Source organism: Stigmatopora argus, chromosome 10 (genome assembly GCF_051989625.1).
Source record: "Stigmatopora argus isolate UIUO_Sarg chromosome 10, RoL_Sarg_1.0, whole genome shotgun sequence".
Taxonomy (NCBI): Eukaryota; Metazoa; Chordata; class Actinopteri; order Syngnathiformes; family Syngnathidae; genus Stigmatopora; species Stigmatopora argus.
Window position 1 is genome coordinate 15,859,959 of NC_135396.1, and position 26,199 is coordinate 15,886,157.

Consider the following 26,199-nt stretch of genomic DNA (forward strand, 5'->3'; position numbering starts at 1 on the left):
TATTGAATTGATTATTTTTTGAAAAATCTGTTTTTCAAATGAATTTATTTTCTGGGGTTCTTTTTGAATTATTTTTTTCTTCCATTTTTCAAATTAATTTATTTTCTCTGTTTATTTTTCTTTGTTTTTCAAATTAGTCTATTTTGGGGTTGTTTTTTGAATTACTTTTGAAAACTCAGATTTTCCAAGGAATTTATTTTCTGGGTTTATTTTAATTTTTTTTCTTATTTGTTTTTCAAATTTTTGGGGGGGGTTGTTTTTTAATTATTTTTTTCTCTTTGTTTTTCTTTTTTGTAACAATATCTGGGCTATCTCACAATGACTTAGCCCCATATCTAGATAAAACTTGATTGCGCTGAATGGAAGCAAGTCTGTACGCGAACACGGGACCTCCAAGTATCTTGAAAACTGCTTGTTTTTTTACTTATTTTTTTTCTGCTAGGCTCAGGAAAAAAAATGCCTCGTGTTCCGTAAATTAGGATCGGTCCAAAAGAAATAGGGTGTATCCGACTTCAAATTTGTTCCAAAATGTTAGCACCAAGGAGTGTGTCATTTTCTTTGTTCAAACATCATGTTAGGGTAGTTCAAAAGTCATTCATACTAAAAGATTACCACTGCTTACAGCATCTTTCAATACCATGACGCAAAGTTAAATTACGACCACAACATTAAAGCCATAGTTAAATCAATATCTTACAATGAACGACTTCTAAATGAATGTTCGCTTGTATTAGGTCTCGGTAAATACGTATTATCCTCTATTTTATCACTATGTTGACAGATTTATCCTGCGTGCGTAATATTTTTTCCAAAAAAGGGCATTTTGATTCAGTGTAGCCATTTCCAAAATATCATAAGATGTGTGTGGAAGAGAAGCAGGCAGGACAGAAGAGAGATCGCTGTCTTGGTCATAAATCCACACCGAGCCTAATAGGCTATAACCACACATCACTCCATGGCAGTCTGCTACGATTAGCGATAAATCTTCTAAGACACTTTTGCTGCATAAATAACTTGTACAGTCCCTCGACACATCTTCGGAAAAAAAATCTGAAGACTGAATTATTAAATGCCGTAGTTTAAAAAAAAGGCTGGCTATCTTGATGTAAAGTTGAAACTATTAGTCGGCTTGTTGGGGGAACAATTCCAGGTTTTCTAGTCGTGAATGTTCATAGCCGAGAGCCATTTTTCTATTTCAATTCATTGATCAGTGTGTTTGTAGGAAACACACTAATTCCTCGATTTTCGCGGATCATGTAGACCAGACATGGCCGCAATAATCGAAAAACTGCGAAGTAGGATCACCCTTATTATTACTACCATAACTATATATTTTCGCACCTATGTAAAAATCCAAGTACACAGGTACAATTATAAAGAAGTGTATTTATTAAATATAACAGTTATAGGGCGGCCCGGTGCGTCGAGTGGTTAGCGCGTCAGCCTCACAGCTCTGGGGTCCTGGGTTCAAATACAGGTCGGTCAAACTGTTTGGAGTTTGCATGTTCTCCCCGGGCCTGTGTGGGTTTCCTCCGGGTACTCCGGTTTCCTCCCACATTCCAAAAATATGCATGGTAGGCTGATTGGACACTCTAAAGTGGTTCAGAAAATGAGATGAGATGAAAGTCAATTCTTTCTCAAGCAACTCACTTCATCACTACTTGATGGCTGTAAAATAAGAAAACATTGAAGATGCAAGTTTGGCAATGTTGTTTTTATTTGTATGCAGTTGATATCGAGCGTGCATTTCATCATTCAGTGAAAAAAATATTCATGTTGTTTAAGAAAATCTAGGGGTATTTGCATGTTTCCTACGAGGTTTCACTTTTGGTGCAATCATACTGTTTCCACCACTCTGCAAACTGTAGAACTTTTTTCCTCTGATCATCAAAGTTCTCACGTATTAACTTCCTCCAAATTCTTGGCTCCAAGTCCATCATACCCCCAACCACTTCCTGTGAGGAGAAGGCAGTTAAATCCTTCATTTTGGTTTCTGAATGACAATGTCACAATTTATAAAATATCACTTAACAGCGCTTCATCTACTATTCTGTTTGCCATGTGTCTTTTTGTTACTGTGGCAACAAAATGAGTTATAGAAACAAATATTGGATTAATTCTCGATTCAGTACTCAATAAGACCCTGCTTGGAAGTTTTAATAGATAAACTGACCTTGCCAAAGTAATGTGGAAACTTCTGCTCATTTTCAATAACATGGGCAAAACCTCCCTGGAGTCCAAAGTCTACAGCGAAGTAGGGCAGCCCTCGGGGAACCTGCAGCACACAAACAATTAACCAGGTCTAATGCATTTTACGACAGAAGAAAATGAATGAAGGACGAGGAGGGAGAGAACCAAAAATAATAAATAATTGAAGTAGTAGTGCTAAGTACCCAAATTTGTTATACATGAATATTCATGCAAGGAAACAATTTGGTTTAGAAAAAAAAGATACCAGTGTTTAAACAATGAGGCAAAAAAAGAAAAACTTACAGCTTTGCGTACGTCTTTCGAAGAAAGGTCAACAACCTTTTTGTTCATGGCCCATTCGTCATCACATTCCATGATGGCTTTCTGGTGACCGATACATACATTTAGAGGATATCAAATGTTCGGCAAAAATACTAGAGACCACACCTTAAAGTATATTGGTGCCATGTCACCCAGTTCCCGAGGTAGTGGGATACACTCAAGGACCATGTGCTGCCTCCTGCGTGGATTCATGTGCATTTCCATGAACACACAGTCCTGCTCCTGGGACTCAAACATACGCACTAAGCTGCGACGGAACAGCTGTAAACCACAAAGCATGAAGGAGGTAATCTTGGTTTTATGTGCGAACATTTGATGTACAGAAAGTATAACAGAGGGATTTCTCTACCTGAATCTCTGACCAAACATCCTCGTCCAAAGTGGTCGCCGAGCAGTGATGCTGGAGGGGACAGATGAGACAATGGCCTTCTGTCATCGACACCCCTGCTGGTAGACTTAGGTATACCTAGATAACATGCATTACAGCACTTTCAGAACATAAAAATATGTAATTACCAAGTTGGCCCGAATATAAGACGACCCCCTCTTTTTCAAGACTCAAATTGCAAAAAGACTTTTTGAACACCAACTGTAATTTTTTATACAGAAAATAATTACGGGAAATCTGAAACAAATTATAACAACATATTCAAGAGTCTTTAAACAAACCTGAATATGTAAAAACATTGCAATAAAATAATGCAAACTGATTTAAACTTGAGAGTCGCTGAGATCTGCCATGTCAGAACATTACTCCTCACAAACATCGTCTTCTTCGCAGTGCTCAGTGTCACTGTCCTCACTCCCATCCTCTGGCTCCTCCCATAGCTCTTTTTTCTGAGTCCCCCAAGCCGTCTGCCCCACAACCTTGAGCCAGTCCACTACAAACTCGGTTTCCATCCAGCCCTTTTCTTGGGCACGTACAATAATGCCGGCTGGCATTGCCTCCTTAGGTACTGTCTTACGTTTTAAAATTACATACGGAGGGAGTTTGGTGCTATCTGTGATGCAGGCTAACATGACTGTAACGTGCCTCTTCTCATTTCCAGTGGATTTTAAAATAACAGATTTCTCACCTTTTTGGTGTACAGTGACAGGTGTTGACACGTCAAAAACAAGGTGTCTGATGAGCATTGCAAATCTGATCCAGTGGGTAAGAGTGCTTTTTCCTCAAGTTGATCACGCAGCGCTGAAAAGACAACAGCTTCTCTCCAAAATCAGGGGGCAGGCGCTGGGATAGACTTGTTCTGCATTGCAGCGTTAGTCCGTTACACCGCATCATTCTTTTACACCAGCCGAGGCTTGCATTGAAGTCAGCTGTGGATATGTTTAGCTCTTAGGCTATTTCCACGGCTTTGAGCTGAATGACGGCTCTACTGATAGGCATCCCGTTCTTTTGTTTCTTGTCCACGTACACGCACACCCTCCGGTCAAGCTCTTGGAAGCGGGCGCTCTGAGGACCACGGAAAGCTTTTCTCTGACTGGGAGCTTTTTTAGGGGATCTTTTTGAACTCTCCATCTCTGTACATTACACTCTGTGATACCATATTTCACAGCTGCCGGTTAACATGGCCGATCTTCAACCCACTTCTCTCCAGATTGTCGCTACCTTTCTGCATTGATCTCCTCTTCTTTTCCTCTTTTTTTCTTATCACTATTTTGTATTTCTCTTATTCGTGCTACCGCCCTTTTTATTTTTCTTCTTCGTGACAGGGCCTACCGAGTTAAGTTCAGCATTCGCTTTAAAGATATATAGCGCTATCTAGCGTTGTGAATGAGTATGATGTCCAGACTCCGAAAATAAGACGACCCCACTTTTTTAGTGTTATTGCAATGTATAAAACATTGTCTTATACTCGGGCCAATACGGGAATGGAAAGCAATGTTAGCAATGTATTACTGCTATTACAAATTCCCAAAGACAAAACACGGTTTACCTTGCTCCCTATGGCCACTATGAGGTGCTTCTGGAGCTCCTGGCTACTGAAACAGTGATGGCATTTCTCCATGGAGGTCGCCAACCTCCTACTCTCCTCGGTGGCTCTGTTCCTCAGCCTTTCCTCCTCCCTCCCTTCACCCTCTTTCTGCGCTGCACTCGACACGAACATGTCATCCAGAGTGTAGTTGTCACCGTCCGTCTTTCCCATCATCTGGAGGGACCAATCAAACACAGGTAATGGTTGTAAAGAACAACACGGGAAGATGCATGCAGCATTAAAGACAGAGTTTCAAAGGTTAATGCCTAAATCGGATTCATCTTTTAAAAAGTGAAACATAAGAGATGGTTACTGGTCCTTGCATTATAAATTCAGTTTCTAGGGGCTAAAACAATCTTGTCTTTTCCAGCACAGTGTGTGTTGTCCCTGGTCACCACTGGTCTATGAACAGCAAGTTGCAGGACATAGTATTAAAAAAATTCAGCTTCTACGTCCGTTTTGTCACCATATTAACAATGTAACAGAATGCACAAGTGTGTGCGTGGGTGTGTGTGCATGTGCGTGTGTGCGTGTACCTGTAAGGGTGAGGGAGCAATAGAGGTTGGAGTATGTGTATGCAACTAAGTGTGGAAGTGAAGTAGGGCTGGGTGATATGACAAAAATTGTTATCATGCTAAAAAAAATATCCGAAGCTCAGAAGAAGAAAAATGGTGGGCAGTGGGCGGTGACCATTACTTTTATCCAGAAAAAGAGCTCTCTGAGCAGACTGGACGGCAGGGAGCCTCGGTGAGGGTGGATTTTTTTTCAGAAATGTGAGCACCGGGCGACGTTACGCCATCCTAAAATAGAGCTCTCTGGGCGGGTAAGATGGCCGCATGTGCAAACAGCCTACCATGCATGTTTCGGTGAGGAAAACTGAGTACCCAGAGAAAACCCACATGTCTGGGGAGAACATGCAAATTCCCCACAGTAATGTCCGGACCTGGTAATGAACCCTTGATCTTGTTACTGTGCAGCCGACGCACTAACGACTCGTCCAACGGACTAAGCACTCAGCCACCAGGTTAAATGTTAAATGAATACATAAATGCCAACTGGGTGGGGATTTTGAAAGTAACTTAACCTGGGCACAATAAAATCCTTGCGGGTCCCATTGTATTAGATTCCAGTCAATTAAGAAAACTTGTAATAGCAGACATCAATTAAAATAAAAAGCGATTGTTAAGTTCACAAAACGCATACTAATCTGTCTGGATCGTAACGAGAGCAAGCAGCGCACAACAGGAGGATTTTGTAAAAGACACTAGTATTAGAAAGCACTAAACTAGATGAGCTAGTGTTGCCATGGCAATCACGGAGATACTATTTCCCCTTTGTATGCTGGTGTGCAATCCTGCAATAAATAGTTCTAAAATGTTAAGAAATAAAATATTATAAAACATTATGCAAAGGTTTATATTTTGACCATGTATATTCTCACTTTAAATGTCAATGAATGCATCTTAGTACAAATTCTCTTTTGATGTAAGCTCATTCAAATTCGAGAGATTTATTCTCTAATTCAATACAATGATCTAATTACTGGGCAGCCTGGTGGCGCGAGTGGTTAGCGCGTCGGCCTCACAGCTCTGGAGTCCTGGGTTCAAATCCAGGTCATGTCCATCTGTGTGGAGTTTGCATTTTCACCCTGGGCCTGCGTGGGTTTCCTTCGTGCACTCCAGGTTCCTCCCACATGCCAAAAATATGCACGGTTGGCTGATTGGACACTCTAAATTGCCCCTAGGTGTGAGTGTGCATGGTTACCATAATGCGAATTAAACAAAGTGCAAAAGATGTCCCATGGAACTAACTGTATTTATAAGTGATATTTATAGAAACCCTACCAAAGTAATCGTTGAATATTTTTTAGTGTTACTCTTTGCGTCAGTGTCTTAGTGTCAACTCCCTGACCCCCCCTGAAATCTTGCATGGTGCCCCAGGTCGAGGGAGATTATCAGGGGTTTGTGTTCCATTTTTTAATGATTGCTCCCACATTTGATATCTTCACACCTAGTTGCTTACCTATTCCAGATGCCCTTTACACAACTTGGTGCAGTACTATTACTCCGTTTCTAGTGTCCTTTCACCCTGTGGTCATGGTTGAGTGTACTGTTTGAATCTGTAAACTGTTTGTTTTTTATACTGATATCATTTTCAAATGAGTGTCACTAATATAGGGCTAATACAAAGCTTCTTACAGAAAGAATGACAGTTGTGTGCTATCTTGAAATCTGGCTTGTTTGTTATTGAACAAATATTTTTCCACCATAATTTACAGATAAATTATTTAAAAATCATACAATATGATTTCCTGAATATTTTTCTAATTTTATCTCTCATAATTGAGGTATGATGAAAAATACAGGCCTTTCTCATCTTTTAGAGTAGGAGAACTTGAACAATTGATTGCTGACCAAATACTTTTTTGCCCCTACATAGCATGTGAAAACAGAATTAATTGCCAATTTCGCCAGTGCAGATAGGAGAAAAAAAAGGAAAAAAAACATCCTAAATGAAATTATTTCAAGTGCGCTTACATAGGTAACCTGGCAAACTAAGCAATTCAAAAAAAATGCTGTATTTTTGTCAAGGCCATCCAACATTTCCACAAAAAAAGATTACAAGCACAAAGTATGCACTATACAAAGATTCATTCATTAATCTTCCATACCACCAATCTCCGAAAGGGTTGCGGGTGTTGCTGGAGCCTAATCCAGCTGTTTTCCGTCGAAAGGCACACTAAACCATAGACTGGTCGCCAGTCAGTCGTAGGGCACACAGAGAGACAAACGACCATCCGCACTCCCAATCATAACACCACCAGCGGGAATTGAGCCCCAGCCTGCTTGCACCAAAGTCAGGCGAGTGAACCTCTACACCACGAGGCGGCTTATACGAAGATAATTGATGATTGATTTTTACATTTTGATCTACTAATTTTGGAGGTACACACTCACTTTATATCTTTGCAAGGGAGTGAACAACAGTCTGGAAAGGCAGACAGGTTCAACAGAGAATCATATCTTTATGATACCAGCCTGCTTTTTTAATTATTTTTTTAATGGCCAATGCTTACAACTCTTGCTCAAGGTTACCATTTTTGCCATGCTGCGTTAGGCACTGCACCGTTTGTGACGAAAGTGCCTTCTTACCTTGGAAGCCATTCGAGAGTAGAGGGCGTTCTGATCCTGTGCTGAGCTCATCTTCTCCCTCCTGACCATCTCCTTCAGACCCACACTGTCATCGTCCTGAAAGTACCTTGCACGGTGGCCATCAATGTGAGTCTCAATCTGGGCAGAGTTTTTCGATGCGAACACAAATAAAAATGAGCAGTGAACATGTCACTCATGAGTTCAACAGTAGTTTTTTATCCTATTGTGTATCCTTTACCGTCTTCTTCTTTCTGCGTCCTCCATGTGGTTCCTGATATTCTGATGGGGGCTTGACTGGCCAGGCCTGACCGGAATGATCAGTTCTAAATAATAGGATTTCTCTGTCTTCGCTTGAGCAGCTCCCCATCTAAAAACCCCAAAACAGATTTTTTTAGTTTTTGTCTAAAGATGTTTTCCAAAGTATTGACAGTTTAAAGTTTTTACAATATTACAAACTTGACAACACTATTCATCCATTTTGCGCAAATCTAAATTGATTACACTTTTAAAATGGAATGGATCATGAAACTGCGGGTGACCTGTGACTAAACACCAGTCTCAGCTGTTGAGGTTAATTTGGTGGTAAACTGATAGTTGTAATAAAAAACATTTATAGATGAAGCAATACCAGATTTTAGTTGTACAAATTCAATTTCTAGTTGTGGCAAAATAAACAACTATTTGTAGCAATATTTTTAAAATATTTTCCTTTTTACAAGTACAGGTTATTTTTGCAATAAATTTACCATCATAGTCATGAAAGCATGAAAAAAAACCTCAGCTGAAAAAGTAAAATGAGAAAAGGAGGAATAGAATAAATGATGTCCTTCCTTGGGCTGGGAAGTCAAACCTGTAAAAATGTAGAAAGGTCAAAGCCCTCCCATAACAAGACAGACTGGGATCACATTGAATAAGCGCGGGTCAAGAGAACTCCATCACTCTGAGACTAGAGGAACCTCTTAGCTGATAAGTGCAATACAATTTAAGAACCATTGATCTTTCTTGAGAAGTTGTAAAGTCGACTTAAGCACAGTTACAATTACTCTGCTTCAACTTGAATACCATTTCTCACAAGTTGACATGAACATCCGTAGTAATTCAACTTTGGAGTTTGGAATGAACTCCTAACTCTACACTCAGGGCGTAAATGAAAAATGCCATGTATAAATGTGTGCATAGCTATAAAATGGAAAAAAAACTGGAAAAAAAACATGAAAGATAAAAATAAATATGACAATCCATGGGTGGCACATAGATGAGTGGTTAGGATGTCCACCTCACAGTGATAATAAGGAGTTCAATCCCTGGTTCGAGCCTTCCTGTGTGGACTTGACATGTTCTCACTATGTGTGGGTTTATCCGGAAGCATTAGTTTCATCCAAGGCCCCAAAAACATGCATGGTAAGCTGATTTAACTCTACAAATTTTCCCGAGGTATGAATCTGTGAGTTAAGAGTTATTTGTCTCCTTTGCCCTGCAATTGGCTGAGAAGGAAATCATGGTCCTCCCCACCTACTTTCCATAATGAGCTAAGATCAGCTCCAGCACCTTAAAGATCCTCGTGATGATAAGCGGTACGGAAGATGAAGGAATGAATGACAATCTGGTTCAGTAATTGATTGGCAATATTTTGTTCAACAGAGTCCATCTCTCTTATTTTCTATAAATGTTAACTTTTTCAGTGTTGCGGAAAGCGCTCCTGCTGACTTTTTACTGGTGTGAAAAAGGTACTGAGGATGAGACAATAGATAAGTGGGAAGTCAATGACACACAGACAGCCAACTAACCTCAATCAGGTGGAAACTAAATCCAAACTGCACAAGACGAAATTCTGACAGTTCAAAAATGCATTCAGCTTTAAAATATTTTGAATGTGGTTCCTAAATTTTCAGTATTACAATCAGCAACAAACAGTGTACATTCAGACCTGCATTGGTTTTGCTGTTTCGTGGAGCTTCTTTGGTGCATTGTTGCTGTTTTTGGCTTTGTGAGCTGCATCCAACTGTGCCTTTAGCTTTTCAACCATGGCCTGAAATAGACACAAAAATACATAAGTATAATCTTACCTCTGCTCACGAATGCCTCTAGGTACGAAATTTATAGAAAGTACAAAGTAGGTACAAAATTGCTATACTGACACTCGAATAACAAAAAAAACCCAAAAAAAACTAATAGAATGCTGCGACAATTTCAAAATATAATAACGGATACAGGAAATATATTTACATTTTGGGGGATTTCATACCTTGGATTTTGTATATTGGAACTGTACTTTGCATGTCAAAGGGTTTTGTAACTTGGAATTTGTGTATGTAGAAGCATTCATAAGTAGAAGTACCACTGTATTTTATTTGGAGAGAACGGATTCCGTAATAGTCTATAATCCTTATAAAGCGTGATTTGTGTGTGTGTGTGTGTGTGTGTGTTGGATTGGATAACTTTATTCATCCCATATTCGGGAAATTTCATTGTGACAGTAGCAAGAAAAGGCATAGTTATAAGTTAGACAGTACAGTCAAAGGCCGCAGAACAACAAAGCAAAAAGCACAAAGTACAAAGCAAATCAAAGTCAATGGGGGATTATCTCGCTACGTTTGTCCAAACCGTGCAATGTAGTGAGTTGAATTTTTTTTATGGTGGCCAGAAACGGCTATCGGATCCTAATAGACGAGTGATTGAATTTCTTCACCTTCTCTAAATGTGGAAACTCAATCTTTTATTTGTTAAACAACCATTTTTCAAAAGATTTTTTTTAATAGCGCAACAATTGTCTTTTGGTTCTAAACAAATTGGAGTTGGGAAGCTGTCTCAACAGTCGTTCTTCTTGCGAGTGAAAATCCACAAGACTATCTTTTCCTATATTTGTGCATGAATTTGGGAATGTCTAATGGCGAACCTGACAATGATGCTCTCCCCACTTTAAAGGGAACCCTGAGACAATCACAGAGCAGGTGCATTTATACGGAGACATGATTATACATAGGTGGAGTCTATTTATCATTATCAGCCAACAAGGGATCATTCAGAGATCCTCACTGAACTTCTGGAGTGCATTTGCTGCACTGTAAGTAAGGGGCTGAATAATATTGCACGCCCGACTTTTCAGATTTTTTTTATTGGTAAAAAAAAAAGTTTAAAATGTCCAATAAATTTCATTCCGCTTCACGATTATGTCCCACGTGTTGTGGATTCTTGACAAAACGTTTTAACTTCATACCTTTGTTTGAAGCCTCCAATGTGGCCAAAAGTTTGAAAAGTTCAAGCCCAAAAACTTTTGCAAGGCACTGTATGCTGCCAACTTACAGTGTTACCCATTATCTCAGCCTTCACCAACTTTGCACCAAGTTTGTTCATCTCTTCTTCAGAAAGAAGTGGAAGCACTTTTTCCTCTTCATCACTACAACTTTCACTTGAAAAAAAGCACAAAATAAAAAGTTCAAGAAAAAAAACTAACAAGAGTTAAAAAATATACTGTACAGATTCAGAGCACTGATATGATACTGAATAAAACATTTGGCACAGCTAATGTTTTATGAAAAAGAAAATGCCAACAACAGATGGTTTTATCTGCTATTTAACAGTGTTAGCACAATATTTTTTCTGTCAATGTGGGAATTTAAATGATGCATTTTGGAATAACCATCGTAATTGACTTTTTCTATACCTCACTGTTTATCTGTTCTGATTCATTTATCTGATAAGCCATTTGTGCGTTGTTTCAGTTTTAATTGTTGAATGAAAATGCACAAGGACCTTGTAAACTCTATGCTGCAGTGATTCTGTATGCCATTTTACTTAAAATAAACAAAGTATCACCAAAATGGCTTCAGAAGGTTTTGATGACTGACATCAGGCAGATTGCATTTTGATTCTTTCTGTGTTCTTGGTAAACCCCAGAAGGGTTTTATACAGCATTTTTGAGAGAGATTTTGGAGATAAAAATAATTATACATGCTTAAAAAACAGACTCAATCATTCATTCATTTTTCAAGCGGCTTATCCTGACTAGGGCAACGTGGGTGCTGGAGTCTAGCCCAGGCAACAACAGTAGTAAGCGGGATTCACCCTGAATTAGTTGCCGGCTAATTGCAAGGCACAAGGACACAAACAACCAATGGACACAGAGAGTCATACCTAGGGACAATTTTAAGTGATCAATCAACCTACAAAACTAAAATGTGACATTATTCAGTACAGACAGACAGTAGAGCAGAGGGCGTGGAGGGGGAAGAGAGAAAAAGACAGAACAGAGAAAGGACAGGAGAGAGACTTGACGGCAACGCGCTCGTGACATAAACTTTAAATGTAACTTCAATGAATTTAGAATACTATACACACACACACACACACACTAAAAAATAAGTTTTAATCTTACGTTACACTAAATTTAAACACGCGCTAACCCAGGCAAAGATGTTAATGTATTCCACCGCGGTTTTGAGTCGGAACTTCCTGGCTTCTCCATGCCTCAGAACCGAGTGTTTGTTTTTTTAAATTGTCGAATGAGGCACGACTCGCTTTGAAGGATTTTGCTGGTGGCTATTTCAGATGCTTGCTTTCCTTTCAAGTCCATGTAGATTCTGCTGGCTTTTTAGCAGATTATCGACTCGGTCACGCTATCTCCTGTAAAAAAATGCAACTTGTACGCCCGGTGCTCGTAGGCAAAAATTTGCTGATAATTTTCCTCGCATCTTAAATTTCTCATATGTTGGGACGCGCATATGTCAAGGTATTACTGTATAATAATTATAAATTATATAGGTTATTAAATTGTAAAGTAACCCTTATTAAACACATTTCCTTTTGTTCAGAAGACAACTGACCTTGATTTTATTGCTGTAGAAGCTTTTTTGTCACAAGGAGCATGAGTTGGCTTTCCAGTGCCTGGCACCTCATGTTGCGCCTTTTCCAGGTGATCAGATTCATTAGAAAGACCCCCACTTTTCTTCCAGACCATACCAGTCATTTTTTGTGGACCAGAGTCTTCATCATCTGAGGTAGGTTTCGAAAATCCCACAGATGACCGAGCTCGATGAGGAAGGCATCCAGTAACTGCATAGTAAATACAATAGAAGCAAAATGATTTACAATCATGTAGAAATTCAGCCAAATGCTGAAATACAAAGTATTCCTCATATTGTTGAAATGACGCAACTATATACAGTGGGGCAAATAAGTATTTAGTCAACCACTAATTGTGAAAGTTATCCTACTTGAAAACATTAGAGAGACCTGTAATTGGGTAAACCTCAACCATGAGAGACAGAATATGGAAAAAAACTGAAAATCACATTGTTCGATTGTTAAAGAATTTATTTGCAAATCATGGAGGAAAATAAGTATTTGGTCAATACCAAAAATTCATCTCAATACTTTGTTATGTACCCTTTGTTGGCAATAACGGAGGGCAAATATTTTCTGTAACTCTTAACAAGCTTTTCACACCCTGTTGCTGGTATTTTGGCCCATTCCTCCATGCAGATCTCATCGAGAACAGTGATGTTTTGAGGCTGTCGTTGGGCAACACGGACTTTCAACTCCCTCTACAGATTTTCTATGGGGTTTACATCTGGAGACTGGCTAGGCCACTCCAGGACCTCGAAATGCTTCTTACAAAGCCACTCCTTTGTTGCCTTGGCTATGTGTTTGGGATCATTGTCATGCTGAAAGACCGAGCCACGTCTCATTTTCAATGTCCTTGCTGATAGGAGATTTTCACTCAAAATCTATCGATACATGGCCCCATTCATTCTTTCCTTTACACAGATCAGTCGCCCTGGTCCCTTTGCAGAAAAACAGATTTCTTTATAAACCAAACAATGTGATTTTCTGGGTTTTTTTCCACATTCTGTCTCTCATGGTTGAGGTTTATACATGTTGACAATTACAGGCCTCTCTAATCTTTTCAAGTAGGAGAACTTGCACAATTGGTGGTTGACTAAATACTTATCTGCCCCACTGTACTAACTATAACAGTCTAGGCATAAGAATCAGCAATGCTACATTTCATGATTCAAGACATTTTAAAGTTCAAAAGTGTTTACACTGTTGATTAGCATCATACTGCAAACATAGTACAACAGGGATGCTGGCGTACGTTTTAAAATCAAGCATCTTGGAGTATAACAAGATTCAAAATGTAATATAAGATTTTGTCATTTTGTTGCTTATTTTTGTGTAAAGTAACCAGAAGCTCTTTGGTTTTCCGGGCTTCAACTTTTGTCGATGTTAAGTCTGTGTGAGCACAAAATGGCTCTTCTCGTAATGTTAGGTGGTTGAAGTAATATTGGGAGGAAAAAAGTCGTAATATTTAAGATTTAAGTCATTTTCCTGTTTTTACGCTATGTGAACCAGAAGTTGTTTGGTTTCAGGGGTATCAACTTTTGGCGGCGTAAAGTCTGTGAGCACATTATTTTTTGCGTAATATTGGGAGAAAAAGTAAAAAATTAAAATAAGGTTAAAAACCGCTGTATTAATTATTTTAACATCAGTCCAACTGAAAGCTGTTCAGGCTGTGCGTACATCAACTTTAATGACGTTAGATCGGTGTGAAAAAAAATGGATTTTGTAATAATTGGTTAATAAAAACTTTGATGAGAATGACTTTATAATCTTAATATAGGCGACAAAGTTTTAAATTTTAAGATTTTCAGATAGTGGTGTGCCTTGAGATTTGTTCAATCCAATTAGTGTGCCACAGCTCAAAAAAGGTTGGGAAACACTGGTCTACATTAACTGCGGTAATCGAAGGATTACTGTACAGTAGTACCTCGTGATACAACAGCTCGTCATACGACATGCTCGTGGTACGACGAAAATGGTACGATCGAATAATTCGCTCGCGATACAATTAAAATTTCGAGATGCGACCAAGCCAGGTGGCCATGACATGAGAGGCTGTTTATCATTGTAGCGCACTGTCTTTTTTGCCGCATCTTTTTCGTGTATAACAATATCTACGAGCACTGAACGATTTATTCAGACGAGTTTCCGCTACACATGGACCGGAAAACGCACAACGCGCATGCGCGGGCAAAAAGAGGGCTTTCTGGGTAATGAAGTATACTCGTGCACACAACACCGATAGCTAATGGCACTCTTTCTCAGAATAAAACTTCAAAGTCAGGCGAGTTAACCGCTACAGCATCAGGTGGGCATACACATTGTATTGCTAAGTTATTTTCATGCGACTGTATATTATTGATTAATTTGAATTTATTAGTTTCTCAGTATTAATCTTTTTTTAATTTACAATAACGTATTATTTCAGTAATCATTTGGTCGAGAAAAGTGTCAAAAATTATGTCACTGAGTGGAGGCATGTAATTTGTATTTAGACAATCAGATGTGTGCATCCAGCCAATGATGCTCAATGGAATAAAGATTTTAGTGAATAAAAATTTAAGGTGATGCACATTAGGGCTTGTGATTTCTATCAAACTTTAAAAAAGAAGGGAAGAGAGATCTCTTCAGTCCAAAAAGATATTAACTCACCTCTGCTGTCATCATCGTCTGAAGGCTTAAGGAAACGACCTTTCATTGACCCAAGAATGGAGGAACGTTGATTACAATTTTTCTCAGATGGGGATCTAACACTGGACCTCTCTCTATCTCTGCTTATTTCCCTCTCTTCATCCCTTTCCTTCTTATTCTCCCGATATCTGTCTTTGTCGTTCTTTGGGTTTCTTCCGCTCTTCTGATCTCTCTCTCTTTTCTGATTACCTATCCTCTCAGAATATCTCTCATGGGAAAAAGTTGATGTGTGTTTTTCATAGCTTCTCCACCGATCCCTCTCACTGTTATCTCCTTTTCTACGCCACCTCTCTTTTCCTTCCAAATGCCTGCCTTCAATTCTGCTTTTAGGTCCATAAACAGCATTTTCTGCTTCAGCAAGTTTCAGCTGGAATGTCTCCATTGACTGCAAAATAATAAACAAATGAAAGTGTTTAACATTTGTGTCTTACATACAAGACATCTCTTTGAGTTAGCATGGCCTTGTAAATTACAAATAGCTTGCTGGCTTTTCTTTAAAAGCTCTGTGTATTTGTAAAGTGTTCCACCATACAGTCCTTACTCCATATCTGTCTGCAACCACATCGTTCAGGCTGCGCCGTTCTCTCTCTGCCTGCTCCTTCATTCTCTGATAGCTCTTCCTGAGCCAGCTCAGACCGCCGTCATTCACCACTAAAACTGTTGGAAGATCAATTTTTACAATGAAAGTGTGTTTTACACTGAGAAAAACTTCCCTTTATCTCTGGCCACATTTTATTGACTTTAGTATGTTGTGCCTGGCTCTGATGATAAAAATGTAAATAACCAACAATGAAAAATGGAAATAACACACTTTTTATTCTGTGTTGGAAAAAAGTATCACTCACATTTAGAAAAAAAAACTCAAATAACAAAAACAGCTATGATTAGGGGTGTCTCTGATCCGATCATGTGATCTGAAATATGGTTGGATCTCGTCATATTCAGAATATTGGAATGGGGTAAAAATTATTGGGTTCTTAAAATGTACTTTAAAATGTTAACTCATTGGCTACCCTTGACGGCGATAAACGTCCAATGTTTGACTGCCTGCCAGTTCACTGGTCAAATTGGTTTGGACATTTATTTGTCAGTCTCAATGGCAGTGAAACATGATCACACAATGCTAATCTTCCAAGTTGAAATAGATTTGATGTCTATACCTGTCAATGGCAGTCAATTATTTAATCAAATGGCAAAGAAAATAGCTCAATTCCTAACATTGGATATCAACTTGATTGATTTTTCCTACTTAAATGATTGATGTAAACAAAATATTTAAATGTACCGTATTCACTCGCATATAAGCTGCATCCTTATAATTGCCTTAAAATTGTTCTACAATTTCTCGCCTATAAGCCGCCCCCTGATTCTCAATTTTCACCTCCATATTTATGGTTTTAATAGAGTACAAATTTGTTACTTAGAAGGAAAAATCTTAAGAAACATCATCACGTGGTATTTCTGAGATACTGTATGAATCAAAAGCATATTATTAGGGTGAATATCATAAGTTAATATGACTGTCTTTGTAAATGCAAAATATCAAATTATTATTATTGATTAACACTGCCCAGAGGATTGTCGGCTGCTCTCTGCCCTCACTGGAAGACATTGCCAACCCTCGTTACCTCAGCAGAGCCAGGAACATCATAGGGGACCCATACCACCCTGGTCACAGTCTGTTCCAGCTGCTGCCCTCTGGCAGACGCTATAGGTCCCACAAAGTACGGACAAATAGGCTTAAGGACAGTTTTTTCCCCACATCCATCAGAACTCTAAATTTGCGGTAACACAATACACATTCCCTTCTGAGGTTATATGAAAAGATGTTTTGTTTGGGTGGTGATCTGCCTCCTACTAGCTGACTGAAGGTAAGTGAAAGACAGTGAGAGGTAAGTGACCTGTATCCATAACAGCAGAATGCCAAATTACAAGTCCATAACTATCACTTACTTAGGTCTTTTGACGAGTAAACGCACCTTATGGAGAAGCACTACCAATATCGTCATACGCAGTTTCTGGGTGTGATGACAAGTAGGCTTTTGTTGTTGATGATGACGACAGGGCCTATGTGCGATTATTATTATTATTTGATTTGAAAAATGAAATTAGTCTATCCTGATGAGAACCCAATGCTTTTTAATGACATAAATTACAATTTTCTTACCAGTATTTTAATATGTGGCGGTCAAATTGCCTTTAATGTCGAATTATCTCGATTTTTTTCGATGGTTCATATTACTGCAATAGTTGTCACTTTCGAACAAGAAATAAAAAGATAAAAATCAAAGCGGAATTTTGTTTTATTTCATCATCACAAATGTACAATGGTCTGTGTTCCAAAAGGGAGTGTGTTGTTTGCACGTAGACATTCAAAAAGGAAGTAATGTAAGCACAACCAGGAAATATGCCCATAGAGCTATATGTAGTGTTTATGTGAAATATGAACTGTATTCTTATATTTAATCTTGCACTCTTATGAATTTAGTCACTAGAATAGAATTTTTACTGACACCTACAGGCCAAGGCCTGTCATCACTTTGTATATAACCCACCCCTTTTTGTGTGCCCGCCTAACTTCTATTAAATACCACCCTCGACCGAGTGAACGGCGTATCTGGATGGGGAACCTCGAGGTGGACGCTTGGCTCTGTCCGAGCGCTGACCCCTTCTTAGGAAGGGTGGGGGCTAGCCAAGGGGGCTAGCCAAGAACAAAGGAAGAGGGCCGAGCGGCGACCATTTTTCGAGAGGCCTCCCTGTCCAGATAACCTCCTTCGGCCGGGAGCTTAAAACTACCACGTGTTTTGCTGCTTCCTCTGTATAAAGATTATTGTCGAGGCAACCCAGCTTTGACAGTTTATCTGGGTGCAATAATAGCATACACATTACGTAGGTATCAAGGTTTATATTTTAATAATTGACCGCAAGACCTTCGATCAGCCTTAATGACTATTGGGATGTCTTGACATGGTAAACGCTACAAACACATCTGTCTGGCCAGTCAGAGCACATTTAACTAGGTAAGACGGTGGCGTCCAAGGTAAAATGGCGGCACCCTAGGTAAGATGGCGATGCCCTGAGCGAGCAGTGACAGGCCTAAGTGAGTTTTTTCACGCTTTATACATATGAATTTCATTCATAGACGTCAAGATAAATTTTGGTTAGCGTTTTATCTGTTTGTCTTTTCTCTATTTTGAAATAAATGACCATACCGGCCGCATTGTCTTGCATTATGGTGTTTACTACCGGGTATTAAGGTGGACATGCTACTCTTTCAAATGACCGCCTTATTTCCTTTTATTTTGTGAATTAAAACCTCAAAATAGAATTTTGAGAATAATGGTTGCGATCGGCTGGCCACCAATTCAGGGTGTACCCCGCCTCTGACCCAGAGATAGGCTCCACCACCCCCCGCAACACTAATGAGGATAAAGCGGTTCAGAAAATGAGATGAATGAGATGAGAATAATGGTACCATTTGTTGCAGCAGATCCAGACATTTCCTCTGGGGGCAGACCACTTCCACCATCCTTCCAGTATGGATTAAGTTCTAATTTGTGCAAGCCATCCTAAAAAAAACCGCATACACTATATTAAATAGACTCACTTTAATTTGGTAATTAATTGAGAAATGTATTTTTAAAACAAACATAGCTCATGAGGGAAAAGGTAGACTGTACACCAGTGCTGTCAGAACTGGCCAGCTGTGCCTCGTTTCCCAATTTTTATGGACCCACCCAAAAATTATAAAAAAAATATTGTTCAATATGGGCAGCAAAACAAGCTTAAAATCAGTCTACATTCCGCTGCACTTTTCAGTTTGTGATATTTTGAAATCAATGTAGAAAACTGGAATTTCTGAAATTTATTTTTATATCAATAAATAAGTATTAAAAAGAATCAACATTGCTAAATTGTGTTACAGTGATACCTCAGTTTAGGAAGGTCTCTACATACAAAATATTGACGTTACAAAAAGCCTCAATGAGAAGATTTTGTCTATAGACATGGAATAAATTCAAGAAATTAAATTACATTCTAATTTCTAACACCTTTTTTTGAGTTTTTCTCATCAGGTGTAATGTACCTTTATTCTTTGCTTTTCCATATCCTCCTGACTACCAGGAAAAAAATGTCCAATAACATTTATTTTGAAATTCCACAATCTATGTGAAATAATTGGAGCACTGCAAAAGAAATTTGGTATCATTGGAAAGCTCTGAATGTCCTCTATGGAGCACAAAAGTGCGATTGGATGCACTGGGTGGGAGATATTTAGGTTCACAAATGTCCTCTACATAGGACAAAAGTGCGATTGGATGCACTGGGTGGGAGATATTTAGGTTTACAAACGTCCTCTACAGAGGACAAAAGTGCGATTGGAAGCACTGGGTGGGAGATATTTAGGTTTACAAAGGTCCTCTACAGAGGACAAATTTGAACTACTGGTAGTCAGGAGGTTAACGGCCCAAGGAAGTTATGGTGAGTGAAAAGAAGGATGCTGTTATGTTAAGTGTTCATGTGTCGTTCTATAACCAAGCTCGCCAAGATTGAATATTTAATAAAACATAGCATCATTTTAAATTAAGTTGTGCATTTAGGTGCATGAAGAGCTGGGCGATAAAATGATCACGATAATTATTGTGAAATAATTTTGGTCAATAATGGTATTAAAAACTTTTGATAAAAATTTGAAAATTTTAAACTGCAATTACAACACTCAACCACCAAAGACAATGAGGGGTGCTGTTGCGAGATGAACGCTAGTTGCAGACCAACGCTCAGGAGAAGAAGAGGATGATGAGGAAACGTGTTTTAGCATGTTAGCAATAGAGGCTAACACGCAGCATTAACGCATAAGGACAATAACACGGCCAAAATAAGCTATTATGATATGCAGGACAGTACCGAGCCGACCCACTAAAAGATCCAAGTGAATTTTCCCTGGCGTTTTTTTTTTCCATTTTTTTTAAATGACTTGTAATACCTGTCCACAAAGAGCAGCCTTATTGAAAATTTCATTAACCTACTGTCCTCATTTGAGGACAGCCTGTAATATTTTTCTGTGGTGTTCCATTTGATGTAAATGTTTGGAAAACTTTGCAAAAATCTAAAACTTATCTTGGGTTAAAATTGGTGCATTCGACTTTTTTATTTTTCGGGGGAAATGGCCATAACTGAGGTAAATTTCTTTTTGTGAGGCTGAAAATAGTCTGCTTGCCAATGGTGATGATGTCTTCAGTTAATTATTTTATTTATTTCATATTGTACAGCAACTTTTGGCTTGAAGGCAAATTTATAAAAATAAAGACGCATGTCCAAATTTTGACAGGATTTATTATTTACTTTTCAGTGTAAAGAGAGTTGTTTCGTCTTTATTGCACAACAGAACAACCAAAATACTTTTAAAAATCATATTTCATATTCTCTTTTCTTATAAAGTAAGGTAGCTGTTACTTTCATAATTGAATAAGGAGGAAAGTAATTTATTTACTTATTCACAGAAGTTTGAAGTTTCAAATTTGATCGTTATCGTGATAATTATCAATTTTTTTTTAATCGTAATAACAACTTTTGTCATATCGCCCAGCTCTAGGTCCATGTGTAAGTATGTTTACTCAGTTCCCAAATGTTTGCCTCCTTCCCTGCCCCCAACTACACACGAGCCCAACCACAAACATGGAAAATGTCTTTGCATGTCATTAATTTTAGTGGCTTATGAAGGGTGCATTTGAAGACATAAGAAAGTTCAGTACCATGAAAAGATTCGGTGTACAGAATTCAGCCCAGCTTGCATCATCATCATCATCATCATCAGCGAAACTGCTGACAACCACAGAGACAGCGGCTCCCCAGCTGTCTACAGGGTTGAGTCAGCATGAAGATAACCCTGAGCCTCCAATACATATTCTCGACTTTTCTTCCCATCGGGACACTCAATGAGATAGAAGCCATTTCTTTGTATCCATTGATGGTCACATAGCACGATGTTTATTAAACTTGACAAAACCTTGTCACATTTCTGCCTCTGTTTCCATTATTGATCTTTTCGACCATTGGACGAACACACGAGTGAACAATCAACGGACTTTCACTCAACACTTAGAAAATAATTGTCTCATCTTTAATTTCTGTTTTTTGTGTATTGCACACATTTCAAACAAAATCTGTATACTTATCATTTTTAAAAGGTTTTGGGGTAGTATTGGGGATTTTTGTTCGGTTTGGAATGAATTAAAGCTTCTACATGAAAAATGTGTCTCTGTTTACCAATTTTTTTTACAAGTTACAAAAACACTCGTGTAACAAATTAATTTCGGAAGTAAAGTTACTGCTGTATCGTGGTTGTGTCTTTTGCTAATGCTGGACATTTTGTATTATAAATTTTACACATTTTGAAATATCTATATACCACTGGGTTATTTTTAATTACCTTGTAGCCTTTAATTAATTCACTGCAGAGGCACCAAGTCCATTTCAACTGGGAAAGCATGTATTAAGTGATCACGTTTTACTGTCATTCATGGAGATAGACATCCAAACCAATTTGACTGGGTGAAAATAGATCGGATGAAAAAAGTGTAGGCAAAACTGATCTACACTATTGACGCCAGTTTGCAGAGGTCATATAGACAATCACATTTAGAAAATTACTCTGTGAGAACAGAACACGCAGTGCCTGCATCAAAACATATCACATGAACTGGTACAGATTTAAACTTTCACTTATTAACAGTGAGTGTATTGGTAGGATTTTGCCAGATGACAAGGCTGGAGCTTGCAGACAGGAAAGCTCGAGAATGACCTGAGAAGGCTAATAAATGGAGTGAAGGGAGACAGAGAAAATCATGCTGGAAATACGATTTAAACTTAGATGGAAAAGGATTAGGGGCTTTGGCAACCCTTAGCGCGAGAAGACAAAGAAAGAGGTCTTACTTATGAAAACAGACGATTTTGTGAATTAGAAATTAATAAAGCCAATCTTATACACACCTGTTCAATGGCATGAGCTTTGGCTCTCTCCTCTTCTTTCAGTCGGTCTTTTTGAGCTCTTTTCTCTGCAGTGGATGTGGTTTTCATTGCCAGAAAGTCAAAAGTCATCCACTCATCTCGCTATAAGGAAAATAAATTCTTTCAATGGATGTAAAAAACAAATGCTAACCTTATATATATATACATATCGAAATATGCAATAAAATATTTGGTATATTTGAATTTATTGACACTAATCATAACATTTAGCACTGTTGGAGGCAGAATGAAAAATATACCTGGACAGTTTGAGCTGAATCACCATTGTCTGGACTGCCTGGAGACTTGGACTTCTCTGAAACCTTCCAGGCTTTATTAGTAGGCTGTGACTGAGGCTGGGGTTGAGCTTCACACCATTCATCTGCTGAGTCCTGATGAATAAAGCCAAGACAAAAAGAGAAAAAAATAAGTTTCATTTAAAAAGGAAAATAATCCTCTATTAATATTCAATAAAATAGTGAAAAGTAGTGCCAGATTAAAAAAACTGTCAAACCAGGTACATTAAGAAAATCCATTAGAAGTGATGCATTAAGACCCATCTGTTATATGTGACGATCCACAATCCTTTTTATGCTGCTTATTCTTACGAGGTTGTGGGAGAGCTGGGGTCTATTCCAGCTAACTACGGGTAGTAGGCAGGGTGCACACTTGATGGTTGCCAACCAGTGGTTGGGCACAAGATAAACAAACATTTGCACACAAACTCATTCCATGGGAAAATTTTGGAGTATTCAATCAGCCTAGCATGTAAGATTTTGGGGGATGTGGGAGGATTCAGGAGTACCTAAAGAAAACTAATGCAGGCAAGAGGAAAACATACAAACCCCACGCGGGAGGGCCACAGTTCGGGAGTTCGAATCACTCACCCAAAGTGCCACCAAGAAAATGTCAAAATATAGATAGTGTATGTATTACCTCTCCCACATTAAAGTAGCACAGTGCTTGGAGTAACAGTAGAATATTCTACTTTGAATGACATTTGTTCTAAATTCTAAAATACAACAGGCGATTGGCTGATTTATCAACTCACATTTGAGCTGTAAGTTGAGCCATCTGCTTCCTCTGTTGCTTTTTCTTTCTTGGCCTTCTTTTTCTTCTCCTTTTTCTTTTTAGATTTCTTCAGTTTTTTCTTTTTGTCTTTGTAAGTCGTTTCCTGTATGGGACAAGCAGGTGAGAAATTGCTACTGCGGAGGGCTGAAGTTTTTTTTAATGTAACTATCAAACCAAAACCAATTGATGCATATAGCAGGCTGTTAGAATACTTATTGAACTGTGTCTGCATGTGCGTATCTGTACGTATATATATGTGTGTGTGTGTGTTTATATATATTCATAACGAGATGGAGAGTCTTCGTTTCATATGGTTAAAAGATAAACAGTTAGCGGGAGATAGCGTGTTCCGACTCGAAAACCACGGCGAAATACATAAACTCCTTTACCTCGGTTATAGCACAACAAAGTTACACCCATTTAAGTGTGTGTATTGTAATCCAAGTTCATGTAAATTAAATTTAAAGTTTATGTTAAGTTACGAGCGCGTTGCTGTTTGTCAAGTGACAAGGCTCTCTCCTGTCCTCCAACCCAAAACTCCGTCCGTCCCTCCCCCTCTCTCTCCCCCCCTCTCCCTCCCTCCCTCTCACTCTCTGTCTCCCCCAAAATTTGATTGAGATACGAGGATATTGACATACGAGCTAGGTCCCGGAACGCATTAAGCTCGTATCTCAAGGTATTACTGTACTGCAGATGCAACATACGGTTCATGGATTACAAGGAATTCTGAAGAGGATGGGAACAGATTAATTGGCATTTAGGTCATTTCTATGGGAAAATTTGATTTGAGATACGAGTAAATTGACATATGAGCTCGGTCCCGGAATGGATTAAGCTCGTATGTCAAGGCATTACTGTAATGCAGATGCAAAATACGGTTCATGGAGTACAAGGAATCCTGAAGGCAGCAATGTAACTCTAATTGCACGATATGAATGAATGTGACATAGTACAGTGGTACCTCGAGATACGAGCTTAATCCGTTCCGGGACTGAGCTCGTATGACAAGTTACTCGTAACTCGAGGTAAAGTTTCCCATTGAAATGAATGGGAAACAATTTAATTCGTTCCAACTCTCTGAAAAAAACACCAGAAACAGGATATTGGATTGAAAAAAAATGTTTTATTTCTTATAATTCGCCATATATTGACAAAGTAATAAATAACGAGTGGTTTAATAGAAATAAAGTGTTTAATCTAACTAAAATTGGCCGGATTTCGCCGAGGGGAGAGGGGCTTCGTTTTTTTTTTCCCTCCACACAACGCACTCGTAAACAGAACAAACACTCCACCCTCACGTTCGCTATCGATGGGCTGTTTGCTGTCGTACTATTCCCTTCAAAATATTCCGAAAATGATGCACACAAATGTCCTCACAATCGGAGAACGCACGACCACTTGCCAACGAGCAGCAAGCAGTCTTATCAGCGATCGCCCCGCTGCTCATCTTCTTCTTCTTCTTCTTCTTCTTTTTCACCTCAGGCGCCTGAGGATTACCCTCAGCAGCGCTAGGGCTGCCACTGGAACACGGATAAGTTCATCCAGGGAGTTGCCCAAGCCGCGATGGTAGCGTTCGGTCATTAAGGCCGGACAGCGGAGCCATAAGTGTTCAGACGACTCTGTTTCCTCGTCGCACAGGCGGCAGCGATCCGAGTCGGATTTCTCATGGGAGCTACAGGGGCGCTGGCTAGCGGCTCCTTTTAGCTTGTAGCATCTGTGTTCGCGTCCCATCGAACGGCGCCTATGATAGAGTTGCTGCCGGGGATACTTTTGCGAGCACGAGTATACTTCATTACCCAGAAAGCCCTCTTTTCACCGCGCATGCGCGTTGTGCGTTTCCTGGTCTGAATAGCTCATCCGGTGCTCGTAAATATTGTTATACACGAAAGATATGCCAAAAAAAATGCCATGGCAACCTGGCTTGGTCGCATGACGAAACTTTGACCGCATCACGGGCGAATTATTCGATCGAAATTTCCCCCGTAAGACGAGCATTCCGTATGACGAACGGTCGTATGACGAGGTACCACTGTATATCATTAACCTGTGTTAATTTTTCTACAAATTAATTTATTCTGTGTAATGTAGTCTTACATCCTCTATTTCCTTCAGTCTGTCAGTGACCTCAGGAAGCATCCAAGTATCTTCCCCTCTCTGTCTCTTCAGCTTCTTCCTACTTTCCTCTTTCTCATACCGCCGTTTGGCCTAAAAATTGGGTGAAACGGAAGAGGGAAATGGGATTAAAAATGAAACATTAATTTGATGCTGATGACGATGTGTAAAATACGATAGTGCCACAAGTGGGAATGGAAAGACACGATTCCTGACCCACCTTTCCTTTGAGCGGGGCAAACACACATAGCTGATAATGTTAACAACACTTTACATTGGGCGAAACATCATCAGTTAAGAGTGTAGCAGTGTAAATATAGCCTGAGAGGAAGCAGACAACGAGCATTGTGAACACGAGGCAACGCATTAAACATCAGGCAAACACAGCTGTCTTTTCCTATAAGCCTGGCCCGTGTTTGTGATTGTTTGTCACAACAACGATAGCCACTGGCCAAGTTAAGGTCCTTGCTTGTATGCAGAGAGGCGAGTATATTCATACGCCAGTCAAAATAGTCTTTATCAAAAGTTAAGGAATATACCTTTTCAATCGCTTCTTGTCGTGCCTGCCGCTTACTCTCCTTACGATCATCGATGTTGCTGGTACTCTCAAAATTTACATGCGCCGCCATGACACTGCCGTTCGTGAGTTTTCTTGGTCGTGAAACGTTTATGTCTCGGGTTGCCAGATCACAAAATCCGCAATCGGCTCTATTAAACAGTAAAACCCGCTGAGTTCAATTAAAACTGACCAAAACTTACTACAGAAAAACCAAAATGTTTCCTTTCAAAGTATTTCAAATTTCATCAACCAC

The 26,199-nt window shown here is 39.1% G+C and overlaps 1 protein-coding gene across 2 annotated transcripts; it reads right to left on the reverse strand.

The window, feature by feature from the left end:
* Window positions 1–1,699: 1,699 nt before the first annotated feature.
* Window positions 1,700–26,095, reverse strand: cwf19l2 (CWF19 like cell cycle control factor 2). Of its 2 annotated transcripts, XM_077611191.1 has the most exons (19): window positions 25,927–26,095; window positions 25,370–25,480; window positions 23,256–23,378; window positions 22,465–22,596; window positions 22,187–22,306; window positions 18,669–18,762; window positions 15,735–15,850; window positions 15,155–15,578; window positions 12,484–12,712; window positions 10,964–11,069; window positions 9,588–9,689; window positions 7,899–8,027; window positions 7,661–7,798; window positions 4,470–4,682; window positions 2,882–2,998; window positions 2,638–2,793; window positions 2,494–2,574; window positions 2,174–2,275; window positions 1,700–1,955 (listed from the first exon to the last, which is right to left on the reverse strand). In XM_077611191.1, the coding sequence occupies exons 1-19, from the start codon at window positions 26,014–26,016 to the stop codon at window positions 1,812–1,814; spliced, it is 2,727 nt and encodes a 908-aa protein (XP_077467317.1). In that variant the 5' UTR covers window positions 26,017–26,095; the 3' UTR covers window positions 1,700–1,811. The 2 variants fall into 2 exon arrangements, with proteins under 2 accessions (XP_077467317.1, XP_077467318.1); XM_077611192.1 differs by lacking the exon at window positions 23,256–23,378.
* Window positions 26,096–26,199: the final 104 nt, after the last annotated feature.

What these genes read in the sequence shown, in the direction of transcription:
- cwf19l2 (XM_077611191.1), bottom strand. Translation starts at nt 26,016, where the DNA reads ATGGCGGCGCATGTAAATTTTGAGAGTACCAGCAACATCGATGATCGT. An exon ending in TGGATCTGCTGCAACAAATG is followed by an intron (nt 15,851 to 18,668) that starts GTACCATTATTC and finishes ATCTTCCAACAG; the next exon opens with TTTTAGTGGTGAATGACGGC. An exon ending in AGACGATGATGACAGCAGAG is followed by an intron (nt 12,713 to 15,154) that starts GTGAGTTAATAT and finishes TTTACTATGCAG; the next exon opens with TTACTGGATGCCTTCCTCAT.